This window comes from Lutjanus erythropterus, chromosome 7 (assembly GCF_056507025.1).
Source record: "Lutjanus erythropterus isolate fLutEry1 chromosome 7, fLutEry1.hap2, whole genome shotgun sequence".
NCBI classification, from domain to species: domain Eukaryota; kingdom Metazoa; phylum Chordata; class Actinopteri; order Lutjaniformes; family Lutjanidae; genus Lutjanus; species Lutjanus erythropterus.
In genome coordinates, this window is record NC_139323.1 from 32,849,490 (window position 1) to 32,866,941 (window position 17,452).

Here is a 17,452-nt window from a genome sequence, read left to right on the forward strand (position 1 = left end):
CATCTGTGTAGGAGGAATTAGTTAAAATAGGTCATGTGGAAAACGGCAAAATTGAGCACGAAATTCAAAATTGCTCACTTCCTGTTGACTTTAGCTTATGGGTCCAAGAGGCTTTTTTGTTTATCTCCCTGTGATACATATGTGTACCAATTTTCGTAAATATCGGCGAAACTCACTATTTGCGGCGCCGCACGTCAAAGGGCGTGGTCAAGCCATTTGGCCACGCCCATGGACAAAACTCATATCACATGTTCAGACTGGGACTGTTAATGAACATGTAAAGTTTCAGCCAGTTTTGACCAAGTACAGGGAGGTTAAAGCCACTTCCTGTGTTTTGGCGAAACGCGTTAATGGGCGTGGCCAAGCCATTTGGCCACAGACATGGATGAAACTCATACCATATGTTCAGACTGGGACTGTTAATAAACTTGTGAAATTTCAGGCAAATCAGACCATGTACAGTCCAGTTATAGCAACTTCCTGTGTGTTGGCGAAGCATGGACCTTCGCCACGCCGCCAGGGCAACGCCGTTTCACGAGACGTCCTGATCTTCATGATATAGCATCATCATGGTCTTAAGGCTTTTCAGACCAGATTGGAGTTTGATATGGTCAACGTGGTGGGAGCAGGACCTCAAACAGTAAAACAAGTCATTTCCTGCCACCAACAGGGGGCGCTATGAGAATTATGGAATATTTTCATATAGGTTTGTTCAGGGCTGGACTATTATCAGACATGTGAAGTGTGGTGCAAATTGAACTATTTATACAGAAGTTATAGCAAAAAATAAAAAAATTGAATTTATGGCGAAACGCCAACATTCGCCGCCCCACTATGGCCACACCCTTCAAGGTGAGCCAAATCTTTCAGTAACTTTGGATGAGAGTGTAGTGCAGAAGGTAGCCAGCGAATTTGACACTATTCTGACTCTTCCTGTAAGAGGAGTTTGTTAAAATGCGTGACAAGTGAAACGCCAAACCTAACAGGAAATTCAAAATGGCGGACTTCCTGTGGGGTTTGGCCTATGGGTCCAAGAGACTTTTTTGTGCGTCTGGGTGTGATACACATGTGTACCAAGTTTCGTGCACGTCGGTCAAACGTGGCGGGGGGGCTGCTGTTTAAAGGGCGTGGTCAGGCCGTTTAGCCACGCCCATCGACGAAATTAATAACATACGTTCAGACCGGGACCTGTCATGCACACATGAAATTTCATGCTGATACAAACTTGCACACAAAAGTTATTGATGAATATGTCGTTTTTTCGGGCCGCGGTCCTTCGCCGCTCTCTAGCGCCGACACCCTTCGCCGGACCGTCACGCCCTTCAAAATGTAGCATCACCCACTTGTTAAGGTCATCTTCACCAAATTTGAGCTAAAAATAATGATTGCATTTGGAGCAGCACGTCACAACCTGAAAAAAGTCATTTCCTGCCACCACCAGGGGGCGCTATGAGAATTATGGAATATTTTCATATATTTGTGTTCAGGCCCATACACTGATCATACACATGAAGTTTGGTGCAGATCTGACCATGTACCCCAAAATTATAGCCATTTCCTGTTTCATGGCGAGACATCAAAATTCGCCGCCACCTGGAGCGCAGGCCCTTTATCAAAAACGTAAACCTTCAATAACTTTTGATCACAATGTTGTCTAGATGGTACACAGCGATTTTGAAGTCGATACGACGAATCGTGTGGGACGAGTTCGTTCAAATACGACACGTGCGAAACGCCAAAATCGGCCGCGCCGTCCAAAATGGCCGACTTCCTGTAGGGTTTAGCCCATGGCTCCAAGAGGATTTTTTGTGCGTCCCGATGTGTTCTATCTGCGTTCCAAGTTTCGTGCACGTCGGACAAACATGCCGTCGGGGCTCGTCTATAGATGGCGCTATTGAGCCAATTCGCCACGCCCATTTTCGAGACCCTTAAAATACGTAATTTTTCGCCGGGACTGACGCGCCCGCCAAATTTGGCGGCCCTACCTATATGGCAAGTCCCCCAAAAATGCGATTTATTTGTCATCACGAGAATAATAATAATAATAATTCCTTTGATTCCAATAGGGTCCTCGCACCGGTTCGGTGCTCGGGCCCTAATTAAAGCTGCAAGCAGCTGTGACCGGGCCCGAGCACCGCCGCGCCACTCGGGGGGGCTGGCCACCGCCGCCCGCCGGCCGGACCCGCCCCGGGCGGAGAGGCCACGCGTCGCCGCGACCGTCTGACGTCGCCCCGAAGCCACAGTGAGCCCGGAAAACCAAACGGCATTCGACACCCACTCACCGCCGTGCCGATGCAAGGACGGGTGAAGACCTCAAGTGCGCACAAATAACCCACAAAATGTCTCCGTACCGCTCCTGCGGTGTGATTTAAGTGTCTGTAAGAGGTGACAGTAAAACGTAACCCAAAAAGACACCATTTACACCGTGTTTTCAGCCTCATTGTCAACTGTAGCCTCTGACACTGGAAATACATGCACACAATTGTACTGGAGATCCTCATCCCTCCTCACATCAGCACAGGAATGAGTAGCTATTGAGTGCAATTTCATTCTTAGGTGAACTACTTTTGAAAGGAATTCACTGTCATTTCCTGCCCCCAGTATTATGTAGATGTGTTCAGGGCATGCCTATTATCACACATGTGAAGTTTGATGCAGATTGGACAATTTACACTAAACTTATAGCAATTTCCTGTTTCATGGCGAAACGCCAAAATTCGCCGCCACGCTACAGCCACAGCATTTAACACTGACCAAATCTTTTAATAAGTTTTAATCACACACTTGTCTAGTTGGTCCACTCAAGTTTTCAAGTCAATTGAAACATTTCTGTAGGAGGAATTAGTTAAAATAGGTCATGTGAAAAACGCCAAAATTGAGCACGAAATTCAAAATTGCCGACTTCCTGTTGACTTTAGCCTATGGGTCCAACAGACTTTTTTGTTCATCTCCATGTGATACATATGTGTACCAATTTTCGTAAACATCGGCGAAGCTCACTATTTGCGGCGCCGCACGTCAAAGGGCGTGGTCAAGCCATTTGGCCACACCCATGGACAAAACTCATATCACATGTTCAGGTGGGGACTGTTAATGAACATGTAAAGTTTCAGGCAGTTTTGACCAAGTACAGGGAGGTTAAAGCCACTTCCTGTGTTTTGGCGAAACGCGTTAATGGGCGTGGCCACGCCATTTGGCCACGGACATCAACGAAACTCATACCATATGTTCAGACTGGGACTGTTAATAAACATGTCAAGTTTCAGGCAGATCTGACCATGTACAGTCCAGTTATAGCAACTTCCTGTGTGTTGGCGAAACATGGACCATCGCCACGCCGCCAGGGCAACGCCGTTTCATGAGACGCCCTGATCTTCATGATATAGCATCATCATGGTCTTAAGGCTTTTCAGACCAGATTGCAGAGTGATATGGTCAACGTGGTGGGAGCAGGACCTCAAACAGTAAAACAAGTCATTTCCTGCCACCAACAGGGGGCGCTATGAAAATTATGGAATATTTTCATATAGGTGTGTTCAGGGCCAGACTATTATCAGACATGTGAAGTTTGGTGCAAATTGAACCTTTTACACAGAAGTTATAGCAAAAAATCAAAAAATTGAATTTATGGCGAAACGCCAACATTCGCCATCCCACTATGGCCACGCCCTTCAACTTGAGGAATATCTTTCAGTAACTTTGGATGAGAGTGTAGTGCAGAAGGTAGCCAGCGAGTTTGAGGCTGTTCTGATCCTTCCTCTAGGAGGAGTTTGTTAAAATGCGCGACAAGTGAAACGCCAAACTTAACAGGAAATTCAAAATGGCGGACTTCCTGTGGGGTTTGGCCTATGGGTCCAAGAGACTTTTTTGTGCGTCTGGGTGTGATATACATGTGTACCAAGTTTCGTGCACGTCGGTCAAACGTGGCGTGGGGGCTGCTGTTTAAAGGGCGTGGTCAAGCCGTTTGGCCACGCCCATCAACGAAATTAATAACATACGTTCAGACCGGGACCTGTCACACACATGTGAAATTTCATGCTGATACAAACTTGCACACAAAAGTTATTGATGAATATGTCGTTTTTTCGGACCGCGGTCCTTCGCCGCTCTCTAGCGTCGACACCCTTCGCCGGACCGTCACGCCCTTCAAAATATAGCATCACCCACTTGTTAAGGTCATCTTCACCAAGTTTGAGCTAAAAATAATGAATGCATTTGGAGCAGCATGTCAAAACCCGGAAAAAGTCATTTTCTGCCACCACCAGGGGGCGCTATGATAATTATGGAATATTTTCATATATTTGTGTTCAGGCCCATACACTGATCATACACATGAAGTTTGGTGCAGATCTGACCATGTACCCCAAAATTATACCCATTTCCTGTTTCATGGCGAGACATCAAAATTCGCCGCCACCTGGAGCGCAGGCCCTTTATCAAAAACGTAAACCTTCAATAACTTTTGATCACAATGTTGTCTAGATGGTACACAGTGATTTTGAAGTCGATACGACGAATCGTGTGGGACGAGTTCGTTCAAATACGACACGTGCGAAACGCCAAAATCGGCCGCGCCGTCCAAAATGGCCGACTTCCTGTAGGGTTTAGCCCATGGCTCCAAGAGGATTTTTTGTGCGTCCCGGTGTGTTCTATCTGCATTCCAAGTTTCGTGCACGTCGGAGAAACATGCCGTCGGGGCTCGTCTATAGATGGCGCTATTGAGCCAATTCGCCGCGCCCATTTTTGAGACCCTTAAAATACGTAATTTTTCGCCGGGACTGATGCGCCCGCCAAATTTGGCGGCCCTACCTATATGGCAAGTCCCCCAAAAATGCGATTTATTTGTCGTCACGGGAAAAATAAGAATAATAACTCTTGCGATTCCAATAGGGTCCTCGCACCGGTTCGGTGCTCGGGCCCTAATTAAAGCTGCAAGCAGCGTTGGACGGGCCCGAGCACCCCCGCGCCACTCGGGGGGCCGGCCACCTCCTCCCGATGGCCGGACCCGCCCCGGAGCGGAGAGGCTACGCGTGGCCGCGACCGTCGGACGTCGCCCCGAAGCCACAGTGAGCCCGGAAAACCAAACGGCATTCGACACCCACTCTCCCCCGTGCCGATGCGAGGACGGGTGAAGACCTCAAGTGCGCACAAATAACCCACAAACTGTCTCTGTACCGCTCCTGCGGTGTGATTTAAGTGTCTGTAAGAGGCGACAGTAAAATGTAACCCAAAAAGACACCATTTACACCGTGTTTTCAGCCTCATTGTCAACTGTAGCCTCTGAGACTGGAAATGCATGCACATGGCTGAAGCACGTACACAAGCTCTATCCCAAGCAGCACAGCTGCAGCCAAAAAACACTGTTTCTCCTCTATGTCCAAGTGCTCAGACATTTTCTTCCTTGTTGAAAGTTTGCTAAGGAAACTCTATGCATAACAGGTCACTGTTTCTGAGAAAAACTCTGTCTGTTGTCTGAGTGTTTGCCAGCATGAAATCATTGGTGCAGCATGGAGACATTTTGTGGGCTTTTTGTGTTCATGTTTTACATTGTAAAACTGATCACTGTTCATTTCAATTGCACTGGATGTCACTATGGTTTGGTTTTCTGTTGAAATTCTTCGAGTATTTTGTGTACTGGAGATCTTCATCCCTCCTCACATCAGCACAGGAATGAGTAGATATTGAGTGCAATTTCATTTTTGGGTGAACTACTTTTTTAAGGAATTCAAAGTTGTTTCCTGCTCCCAGTATTATGTAGATGTGTTCAGGGCATGCCTATCATCACACATGTGAAGTTTGATGCAGATTGGACAATTTACATTAAACTTATAGCAATTTCCTGTTTCATGGCGAAACGCCAAAATTCAGCGCCACGCCACAGCCACAGTGTTTAATGCAGAGCAAATCTTTTAATAAGTTTTAGGCACACACTTGTCTAGATGCTCCCCACCAGTGTTGAAGTCAGTTGAAAAAAATTTTGTAGGAGGAATTAGTTAAAATAGGTCATGTGAAAAACGCCAAAATTGAGCACGAAATTCAAAATTGGCGACTTCCTGTTGACTTTAGCCTATGGGTCCAAGAGACTTTTTTGTTCATCTCCATGTGATACATATGTGTACCAATTTTCGTAAACATCGGCGAAACTCACTATTTGCAGCGCCGCACGTCAAAGGGCGTGGTCAAGCCATTTGGCCACGCCCATGGACAAAACTCATATCACATGTTCAGACTGGGACTGTTAATGAACATGTAAAGTTTCAGCCAGTTTTGACCAAGTACAGGGAGGCTAAAGCCACTTCCTGTGTTTTGGCGAAACGCGTTAATGGGCGTGGCCACGCCATTTGGCCACGGACATGGACGAAACTCATACCATATGTTCAGACCAGGACTGTTAATAAACATGTGAAGTTTCAGGCAGATCAGACCACGTACAGTCCAGTTATAGCAACTTCCTGTGTGTTGGCGAAACATGGACCTTCGCCACGCCGCCAGGGCCACGCCGTTTCACGAGACGTCCTGATCTTCATGATGTAGCATCATCATGGTCTTAAGGCTTTTCAGACCAGATTGCAGAGTGATATGGTCAACGTGGTGGGAGCAGGACCTCAAACAGTAAAACATGTCATTTCCTGCCACCAACAGGGGGCGCTATGAGAATTATGGAATATTTTCATATAGGTGTGTTCAGGGCCAGACTATTATCAGACATGTGAAGTGTGGTGCAAATTGAACCATTTATACAGAAGTTATAGCAAAAAATTAAAAAATTGAATTTATGGGGAAACGCCAACATTCGCCGCCCCACTATGGCCACGCCCTTCAACTTGAGGAATATCTTTCAGTAACTTTTGTTGAGAGTGTAGTGCAGAAGGTAGCCAGCGAATTTGAGGCTGTTCTGATCCTTCCTCTAGGAGGAGTTTGTTAAAATGCGCGACAAGTGAAACGCCAAACCTAACAGGAAATTCAAAATGGCGGACTTCCTGTGGGGTTTGGCCTATGGGTCCAAGAGACTTTTTTGTGCGTCTGGGTGTGATACACATGTGTACCAAGTTTCGTGCACGTCGGTCAAACGTGGCGGGGGGGCTGCTGTTTAAAGGGCGTGGTCAAGCCGTTTGGCCACGCCCATCGACGAAATTAATAACATACGTTCAGGTCGGGACCTGTCACGCACACATGAAATTTCATGCTGATACAAACTTGCACACAAAAGTTATTGCTAAATAAGTCGTTTTTTCGGGCTGCGGTCCTTCGCCGCTCTCTAGCGTCGACACCCTTCGCCGGACCGCCACGCCCTTCAAAATGTAGCATCACCCACTTGTTAAGGTTATCTTCACCAAATTTGAGCTAGAAATAATGAATGCATTTGGAGCAGCACGTCAAAACCTGAAAAAAGTCATTTTCTGTCACCACCAGGGGGCGCTATGAGAATTATGGAATATTTTCATATATTTGTGATCAGGCCCATACACTGATCATACACATGAAGTTTGGTGCAGATCTGACCATGTACCCCAAAATTATAGCCATTTCCTGTTTCATGGCGAGACATCAAAATTCGCCGCCACCTGGAGCGCAGACCCTTTATCAAAAACGTAAACCTTCAATAACTTTTGATCACAATGTTGTCTAGATGGTACACAGCGATTTTTAAGTCGATACGACGAATCGTGTGGGACGAGTTCGTTCAAATACGACACGTGCGAAACGCCAAAATCGGCCGCGCCGTCCAAAATGGCCGACTTCCTGTAGGGTTTAGCCCATGGCTCCAAGAGGATTTTTTGTGCGTCCCGATGTGTTCTATCTGCGTTCCAAGTTTCGTGCACGTCGGACAAACATGCCGTCGGGGCTCGTCTATAGATGGCGCTATTGAGCCAATTCGCCGCGCCCATTTTCGAGACCCTTAAAATACGTAATTTTTCGCCGGGACTGACGCGCCCGCCAAATTTGGCGGTCCTATGAATGTGATAAGGCCCCCAAAAATGCGATTTATTTGTCGTCACGGGAAAAATAAGAATAATAACTCTTGCGATTCCAATAGGGTCCTCGCACCGGTTCGGTGCTCGGGCCCTAATAATAATTCCTTTGATTTCAATAGGGTCCTCGCACCGGTTCGGTGCTCGGGCCCTAATTAAAATTTGAAAAGATAATACTAATTGCCTGGAATTTTATCATGGTTTATTGTAAAACTGATTATCGTTTCATCCCCAGGAGAAACACAGACAACAAAAGGCTTAAGGAATCCTGCAGTTCCTTGAAAAGTGATTCCGGGGGCAAAAATTCTGGAGTCTTTGGGTGGAAATGCGGCTTAAGAAGCATGTGAATGAGTTTCCTCTGACCTGACACGACAGTGTTATGTCTGCAGCATTATTCCTCACTGAGTCATTCGGTCTGTTACTCAGATGTGTTAAACAGACAGGGCCGCTACTCCGCCGTTGCTGTGGAGAGCAAGGGACAGTGCACAGGCATGTATGGAGAAGGGCAGCCAAGTTTGCCAAGCTTTTAATAAACTAGGATTGGCTCAGTTCCCGCTTGGGTTTTTGGCCACATGAATTGTGGCCATGGATATATTTCACAGTAAATGCTGGTTCTTCAGAGACACTTTCTGCTTGGACATTTTTAAAATAAATGACACCACTTTTCATTGAGTTTTAGAGTGAATTGGTTACTGTGCAACTTTTTACATGCCATCTGCTCCTGTAAATAGGATTCCATCTGAAAAAAATCAATTTCCACTATTAAAAAATACCCAGGACCCACAGTTCTTCTCATTAATGTCCTTGCTGTGCTGAATAATGATATAAGGCTGTAGAGTATCACAGAGCTGTGTGCTGATAAAATGCATTTATCATGAAGCAAAGGAAAAAAGTGCACTGTGTTCACCAGAAATAGAGACTGTTTGGAGGTCTGTCCTTCTTAATGCAAGACACCTCTGCTGTGACGTACATATATTAATCCGGGTGGATTGACGGGAGAGGCATTGAGCTCCTTTACCTTGTTAACGTCAATCAAACTGAGGCAGGTTAACTCCAGACGCCGCTAATTAAAAGCAGATCTGTGAGACAACAGCCAAAATACAAACTCACTCTTGATGTTGCATAATAATGATTGTCACTTAAACTTTCTCATCATCATTATCATCCTCTTACCCAATTTGTTTCTCCTCTTTATTTCTATTTTCTCCTGTTTTTGTGATGATCTGTCATTCCCACCTGCAGCATCACCTGCTGGGTCTATAATAAAACACTGTGAGGTCTTATAAATAAGGATGTCATTATAAATTCCAGACAAAGTCATGACAGAGGAGTTGTGGTTAATGTGCTGAGACAGTTCTTGAGTAAATAAAGCCTCTGCTCCCTTATGAGTGTAAACACGATGTGTGTGTGTGTGTGTGTGTGTGTGTGTGTGTGTGTGTGTGTGTGTGTGTGTTTTGCTATGGATGCAGTAAATAGAGCATTATATGCAAAGTCTAAGTCAAAAGCACAAACAACCATGTAATTACTTCCCTGAGTCATTCAGCTTAGCTGTAGCAGGTAATAGTGCTGCCTCACCACAAATATTACAGCTCGTTCATCTTTATGTGATACTGTATTGATACCTGCAGGGACAATCTGGCAAGATGGGTGAATTAAGATGCTGATATTTCATTATTTGAAATTTCTGAAAATCCTTGCCAAGTAGTTTTATTCTTGTCATGTCGAAGCCTCTGGGGACCACAGAAAATCAATCAACTCACAATTATGAGCTGCAATTATGAATTTTAAAACTGATTAATTGCTCCCGTCATTTGGCGGTAAAAACATCAAACACTTGCTTGTTACAGCTTTTTAAATTTATGAGGACATAATTCTTTTTGCCTTATTTTTTTCTTTTGAACATCCCTATAAATCAGTCATCCTTGTCAGGTTGACTCAAAAAATAATGAGGTTCATCAAATTTCAGCAGTTTCAGCTCTAATAAGTTCAGAGTCACTATTTTTGATATGTCATAGACATAAATCAGTTTGTATTTATAAGATTCTGTCATGATAAAGTACCCTGATTTATCATAGTCTATGTGATTCATCAGATCAAAAACTCACCATGTTATTTTATCTATAAACAGTTTTATACTCTGAATTTTCAGATAATTTCATGATGTATGTCAATATATGGATGTAACAATATATAAAATATCAATATATTGCAATAAAGCAAACCATACTGGACTGTGACAGTATCTTCTGTGATACTACATGGTTAATTATTTTATTATATAAATGTTATCTTGTAAGAGGATTGCTACTGACTGCTGCATCGCATTGCCAAAAACAATTAATGCCAATTGACCCTTATAAGCTCCACCCTTTTTCAGTCTGTACTCAAATGACAATTGAACAAGCTTGGTACCTTGATCAACTTTCTCCTTTACTGTTTGGTGTACTTGCCAGTCTCATCTATGTTGAAAAAAATGTTTTTCTCAAAACATTGCTAAGGACCTGTAAAAGCAACATGTAACTTAGCTAATGTCGGCAAAATGCTAGCTAGCCGGCTAGCTAGTGTACATTAATTATTAGTTCGCTAGTTAGCTTGCATTTTGCTTACATTAGTCGACTAAAGATGTGATCCTGTATGTCGCTTTTACAGGAAACGGAGGTATCCAGCTGGTTCAACTATTATTGGAGCACAAAGGGAAAAGGGGCGGGACTTAGGAAGGGTCAATTGTTTTTATTTATTAAGAAAAGGAGAGTGGACACACTTTAAGCTAAAAGAAAAACTAATATAATTCAAACAAAACATGCTGTATACACTTCGAATTTACTATTTTAAAGGACAGTTTTTATTATATATTTATTATATTTGTGATAAATATCATATTGTGGACCTTTTATCACGGTATCATACACTGAGTTTTTGGTATCTTTACATCCGCAGTCAGTATCGTGATTAGAGCTGAACTATTACTCAATTAGTATATAATGCGAGGATTTTATCTATACTGCTGACACCTATAGTTAAGTATTAACAAGCATATCACCCTGACGCTTTCTTGCGATAACCCTGGTGTAAAAGTGTTGTGTGGGTGAGAGAACAGAACCATCACAAGAGCACCACATAACCAGGTCAACATCATCATGATGGCTCCCAACCAGCCACTTCACTGACTCAAGTTATTACACTCCAATGATGCATCATTAAAATGCTAAACACTGCCTCCTGACCGTTTCTGCACTCCAGACCTAACTACACTGTACACTGAAAAGTGTTAAAACAACGGGACACTTAAGTGTACACTGAAACCCTGATTAATGAACTTCAACTGTGTTTTCTCGCCAGTTAATTGGTGTTACAAAGATGCTCGTTAGCAGCCCGGTGAACACACAAAGGTCTCGGTGTACACTGTTCGGTCAGGCAGCTGGAGGAATGGACAAGTATTTTTTTTTATTTCTCTCTTTCTCCTCGCTCCACCACCACCGCTGTGCTCTTTCAGTCTCCTCAGACGTCTCCTCAGACACATCTAATCTTCTCATCCCATGCTGCTCAATCTTCCTACGGTCAGTTAACCCAGATTAATGAGAAATTAATCCCTTTATTCACTGTAAAAGTCTCATCTCCTTTTAGCCAGATAAGCTGCCACCACACTTTGCCAGATGATAGGCCTAATAATAATATTATTAAAAAATGTCATTTATAAGAGCCTTTGTATTACACAGCATCTTCAACTCAGTGTGTGTCTCAGAAAAAAAAAGACAAGTTGGATTTGCGGTGGTTGTCCTCTCTTTCTAAAGCTCATCCAATCCATATCAGATGGTTTACAAAATGTATCAATTGTTCATCGACAAAACATGACAACAGAAATAGCATTGAAATTCCATCAGAATATTAATCAGCAACATTTTAGGTCATTAATCAAGCAGAAATGCCACACATCGCAAATTACGGTTTGCAGTTTTTGATTCGTTATAAAGAACAGCCGATTGATTCACCAAACGATTGCCAAAAAAAAAACAAAAAAAACAAGGCTAATCAATAATGAAAATAATTGGGAGTTGCAGCCTTAAAACATAAAAGGAACCATTCAGATACAGTTGATGAACGAGTAAACAAAACTTTTTGAGCAATACTTTTTTTTTTCAACTAGCAGGTGAGTTTCACAAAGCGAAGCTAAAATAGTTTTTCCATCTGTGATAAAATTTGTTTCCCCCATTTATTTCTGGAAAGAGTCATTAATCATTCGAGAATAACAGGCACAACAAAAAAGTGTGTGTGTGTGTGTGTGTGTGTGTGTGTGTGTGTGTGTGTGTGTGTGTGTGTGTGTGTGTGTGTGTGCGTGTGTGCGTGCATGTGTCAATATGTGTGCATGAGCATGTACACTTGAGATTGACAAACACCACATCCTGCAGTGCTGCATGTATTGCTCCACTGTACGTGGCTGTTTCCTGCTTTGCCATGTCATTAGTTTGTTATCAGCTACTGGCTTACAGGTGACTCATGCACACAATGAACAATGACACCATACATCAACCGGGTTGCCTGGCAACCAGCATAGCTCTGACAGACTGTGCAGAAAGACAGGCTGATAGAAATCTTGGAAAAGAGCAGACACTGCGAGGAGCATCATTTTACCAAACTTTCTGTCAGAAAACTCCACGAGGCATCAAAAGTTACATGAAAGTGTAAACTAGACAAGCCTGTCCATGCTTCATTGTGCCTGAAGTACTTTGAACAGTAAGCAAAGATTGTGCTTGATGCAGCTAAAAGTACTGTCAGGGCTGACTTTTTTCCAAAGTGGAAAAGTAAAAAAAAATAAAAAACCTTTCTGTGGCAAAACTATTTCTGCTACATGACAAGACTGAGATAAATGACTGAACATCTTTTCTGATTCCAGACGTTAACCCCCACTTCTTACAGTGACTGAACAGGGGTGCCGAGGTGTGAAAAGGCTTTCCAGTGGTCTGTAAATCTGTTACATAAAACCTGTGTATGCTTTCGTGTGTGTAATGTAGTCTACAGTGTCATTGTTTTGATGTACCTGTATATTCCTGTTCATTCAACAAGCCTCTGATCTGTGCATTCACAATGCTTTGACAACAAACACTTCCCCAGCACTTTCTGTATCACTTCAAGGTAAAAACATCCAGCAATTTCTCTAACTAAAGCAGGGAAAGATGTAAGTGCTTTTAAGTATAGTTTAGGTGGCCCAAATGTAACTTTATGTAAAAAAATATTACAGGAAAAAAAACAATGTCGGGCAATTAACACGGCCTCCTGTAACTGTGACACTTGTTGACTTTTCCAGTGAATCGTGATTTGACATTTCCTGAGGGCATGGTTTCTGATGAAAAACAACCAAGACTTCTCAGCTAGCTGAGGAGACTGGCGGCACAAAAAAACAGTAAATTATGTCCTAAGATGTGTCCTATAGTCACTTAAACTCCTGGTTCTTCTGTAAGGTTCTCTTTAGCAGTCTGTTTTGTTAGTAGTTGCTATGATATATCAAAAGCTAGCTGGCAAAAAGTACTTTTTATCGTAGCAAGTTGAACTAAAAAGCGCAAAGGAATCAGGTTGTTTGTGGAACTTAATGCTGTGTTGATAAAGGCTCACAGTAGCTAGCATAGACATTGCCTGAACCATAGTGACACCAAAGTATAATATAAGCATGAAGCAATTTTGATATTCCTAGTGGTCCCTTAACGCCACTGAACAAACCAATTTTGGGTATCCAATAAAATTATTAACCAGTGCGCATTCGATTTGTGCATGGTGAGAGAGGGAGAGAATTATTTTTTTTAACCAGAATAAGCACCAAATATCTCATAACATATAAGTGATGACAGAAAAACCTAAAGCAATAAGGATTAAATAAAAGGTGGACTCCATATGTAGCATCAGATTCTGAATCAGAATAAAAACCCAACACGACAGTCAGTCAGTCTCATATCAGTCAATTAATTCAATTAAGATAATGAGATTTTTTTAATTAATTATAATCAGTAATGTGGATATATTAACTAAGTGGATAAAGGTGAATACTGAAGAGCTAGAACAGTCTGGCAAGTTCAGAAAATTACATGACTTTACTGTGAAGCAGCCTTTAAAAACAGGAAAAGACAAAGCTGGGGCTGTTTCACAATATAATGATATCTAAAATCTAAGACAATATTTAGTCTCATATCACAATATGAAATAATATTGCTATATTGCCCAGCCCTTAGTAAACTACCTGATGTAAAATACCTCTCTTCTTTTAAAACATGCAAATCCCTGTAAATTTGCCAAAACAAGCTTGTTCTAAAAGGATTCAATCTCATCTTTTTTCCTTGATCAACTCAGTTTAGGTTGGTTTGGCTTACTTGCCGCCCAAGTCAAACAAATGCCGTCAGAGCTACTCCAGCGGTCTCATGCTTTCCAGTGTGACCTCCCTTCCAAGTTGGATACCTGTGGTTTCCCTCCATTGTGTTGTCAAACCAGTGTCAAACCATTTTCACACTGAAGGGGCCAAACCAAAGCCTGTTTTCCTGCCAACAACAACAGCTGCCATGGCAGTACACTGGGAGGTCCACTTTATAGGAGCAGGTTCCTTCTCTGAAAAGAGCAATAAGAACATTTTGCACCTTATGTTCGACTGTTTGTGCGCTCATACATATGAGAGTGGGTGTCCTGCTGGGATGAACTTGATCACAAACCAACATGCAGGTAAAGACTACACTCCTGCTGTCACTGGGGAAATGAAATTACAGTCAGTTTAATAGAAAATGGCAGTTATTTGAAATAAAATGTCATGAAAATTGAATTAAATTGTGCTGTTTTAATGTAGGTTTTGCTCTCAAGTCCCTTTAAAATCCATCGGTAATAAGGCACAAACAAAATGCATGCCTCTAATGACTGCAGCGGCATGTGTGTGAGCTCCTGGTTTTGAACAAATCATCAGTTAATCCCAGCACACCTACCAGTTCATCACCACAATCCTCAAATACCTCTACACCACTGGCACAACCTATATTAGGTTGCTAAGCCAACTGCTGCCAAGCTGGCAGACACACTGATTAAGATTAAGTCTACTTTCTGGGGCTGAAAAAGCCGTAAATCTTAGGTTTACACAGCAGAAAGAGGGAGAGACGAGGGAGGGGAGGGGATCACACTCCAGTGCATTGCTTCAAAGGAAACTTCAACGCGGTGACCGAGCACATGGGAGACCGAACCTCCCGCCAGGCAAACCAAGTCCGAGACAGCACAGATTCTGCACATTTAAGCTCCAAAGTGCTTTCATTATCTAGAATTCATACAGTCTCAATAATTAGTTACTCCACATAACAGCTCATAGTCCCACAATCTTCGGTCAAAATTAGCTTCACCAACCAGTTCAAAAAGTTGAGGTTTTCCTGATAGAAGTTGCTGTTCAGTCAAACCAACATGTGCCGAATATAGCAGCTGGCAACATCTAATGTCATATTCTACCAGATATGCTCATTAGCTGATACGTGAAGAACTTTACAAGATCTAAAAGGGAGTTTTGTTAAGAAACTTCAATACAGTGTAAAAACACGGGGGAGACCAAACCTCCAGCCAGGAAAGCCAAGTCCAAGACAATACAAAGTCTGCATGTTTTAAACTCCAGGGTGCTTTCATAACTACAGTGGTATGTCTGAATGATAACGCTGTAGTTACTGTGCCTAATCATCTGTTTTACACCACTTTATGCCTCATTTTGGTGATTTGTTGTGCCATTTTCCTGGGGCTTCATCCAGTCATTATCCAAATAATCTAATAACACAATTTTCACAATTCAACTGGGCAATTCGGCATCAGAAATACAAACATATTCCCTGAGTCCATCAAAGTGAGTTGATTCTCTCTTTCCTTATAGAAGTTGCTGTTGAGTCAAGCATACATGTGTTGAATACAGCATTGGGCTACACTTAATCCCAAAATTACTCATGCCATTTTCAACCAGATATGCTCATTAGTTGATAAGCCAGGATGTGAAAATTTGCAAGATCTGAAAGGGAGTTTTGTAAAGAAAGTTCAACACATAACACATGTGAGACCAAACCTCCAGACAGGCAAACCAACTGTGTGACAGTGCAAAGTCTGGCCATTCAAACTCCAGAGCAATTTCATAACTAACATTCATGCAGTCTATTTCTAAATGACTAAACTGTACTTACTGAGTCTAATCATCTGTTTATGCCTCATTTTGGTGATTTATCATGCCATTCCCTGGGGCTTCCACCAACCATTATCCAAATAATCTAATATTATACCTTTCACAACTAAACTGGGCACTTCAGCATCAGAAAAACAAAAATACAAGCACTTCAGTAATATTTCACTTGACATAACTTGGACGTCTCATATTCACACAGTCTTCCATCAAAATGTGCTTCAGCAGGGTGGACAGCAAACCTGTTCCAAAAAAGTTGTCTCTTTCCTGATAGAAGTTGCTGTTTAGTCAAGTCTGCCTTCGCCGAATACAGCAGTGGGACACAATTAATCCTAAAAACACCTCGTGTTGTACTCTATTTTCTGTCCCTATTAGCTGCTAAACGAGAATAAGAAAAATCGCAGGCTTTTTAAAGGGAGTTTGGTGCAGAGTGCACTCACCCGTATTCTTCTCATCGCAGCCACTATCTCCACTCGGCTGCTCGGCCGCGTCACATCCAGACTGCCGATGTACTGTTGCCAGGAAGGTAAAATATGACAGGTACAACACATTAATGAAACAATAAGTGGTACACACTTGATTTTCATTGATATAAACAGTCCAAGTGCCAACTTAAGGTAATAATTAACTAACTTCAGTCTCAACTGTCTGACAATTTGCGAGCTAAAATCTCTCGGGATTAAAGATTTCGGTACCAAACAGGTCGTCTGAGGTTCTTTAAACCAATTTTTTTAATACAAACCCTGAACAGAGAAGTTCAGTTTGGCTGTTTAGACACGTTAGCTCGGAAGTCAACACACAAAACACACGAGATAAAAACGTTAACGACAAGCTATCTACTCTTTACAGTTGCTTGTGAATTTACCTTTGCCTCGAAGTTGATCCCATGTTGGAATGCTTCCTCGTTGTGCAGCGGGATCCTCAAATCATGTCCATCATCAACGAGGTTGTACTTGGTTTTTGCAGGCATTTTAAAACTATTTTCTACTCCACACTACCAGATGAAACAGAAGAATATCAGCGGGAAGCGAACCCGGGTCGGTTTAACAGGCAAGTAATCCAAGAAAAAACAATCCCAAAATCCGGTTTTAGTGCACGGTCTCCATCGCAGCGAACCGTCCCGGCGTTGCAACGCGGCTACACCGCCCTCAACAGCGGCCAAGTGGCGGCAACTACTTCACCAGCGCTCCGGCGGATATATTCGCCCTCACTGCTTTGAAAAAACAAAACACATGTAAGCCTCTAGAAACAGCGACGTGCGTGCGGACAGATGCGTTTTCCCGACTTTTCCTGTGGTGAGTGTGGAAGTTGG

General features: G+C 42.7%; 1 protein-coding gene across 2 annotated transcripts in view; it reads right to left on the minus strand.

Moving 5' to 3' along the window:
- LOC146324268 (carboxyl-terminal PDZ ligand of neuronal nitric oxide synthase protein-like) overlaps positions 1-17,452 on the minus strand; it is a 286,524-nt gene extending 269,072 nt beyond the window's left edge. For both annotated transcript variants that reach the window (XM_084723578.1, XM_084723576.1), the window contains exons 1-2: positions 17,006-17,452; positions 16,581-16,652 (exon numbers count right to left, since the gene is read on the minus strand). In XM_084723578.1, coding sequence (XP_084579704.1) covers positions 16,581-16,652; positions 17,006-17,110 — 177 coding nt within the window. In that variant the 5' untranslated portion in view covers positions 17,111-17,452. The remainder of the gene's footprint in view (positions 1-16,580; positions 16,653-17,005) is intronic.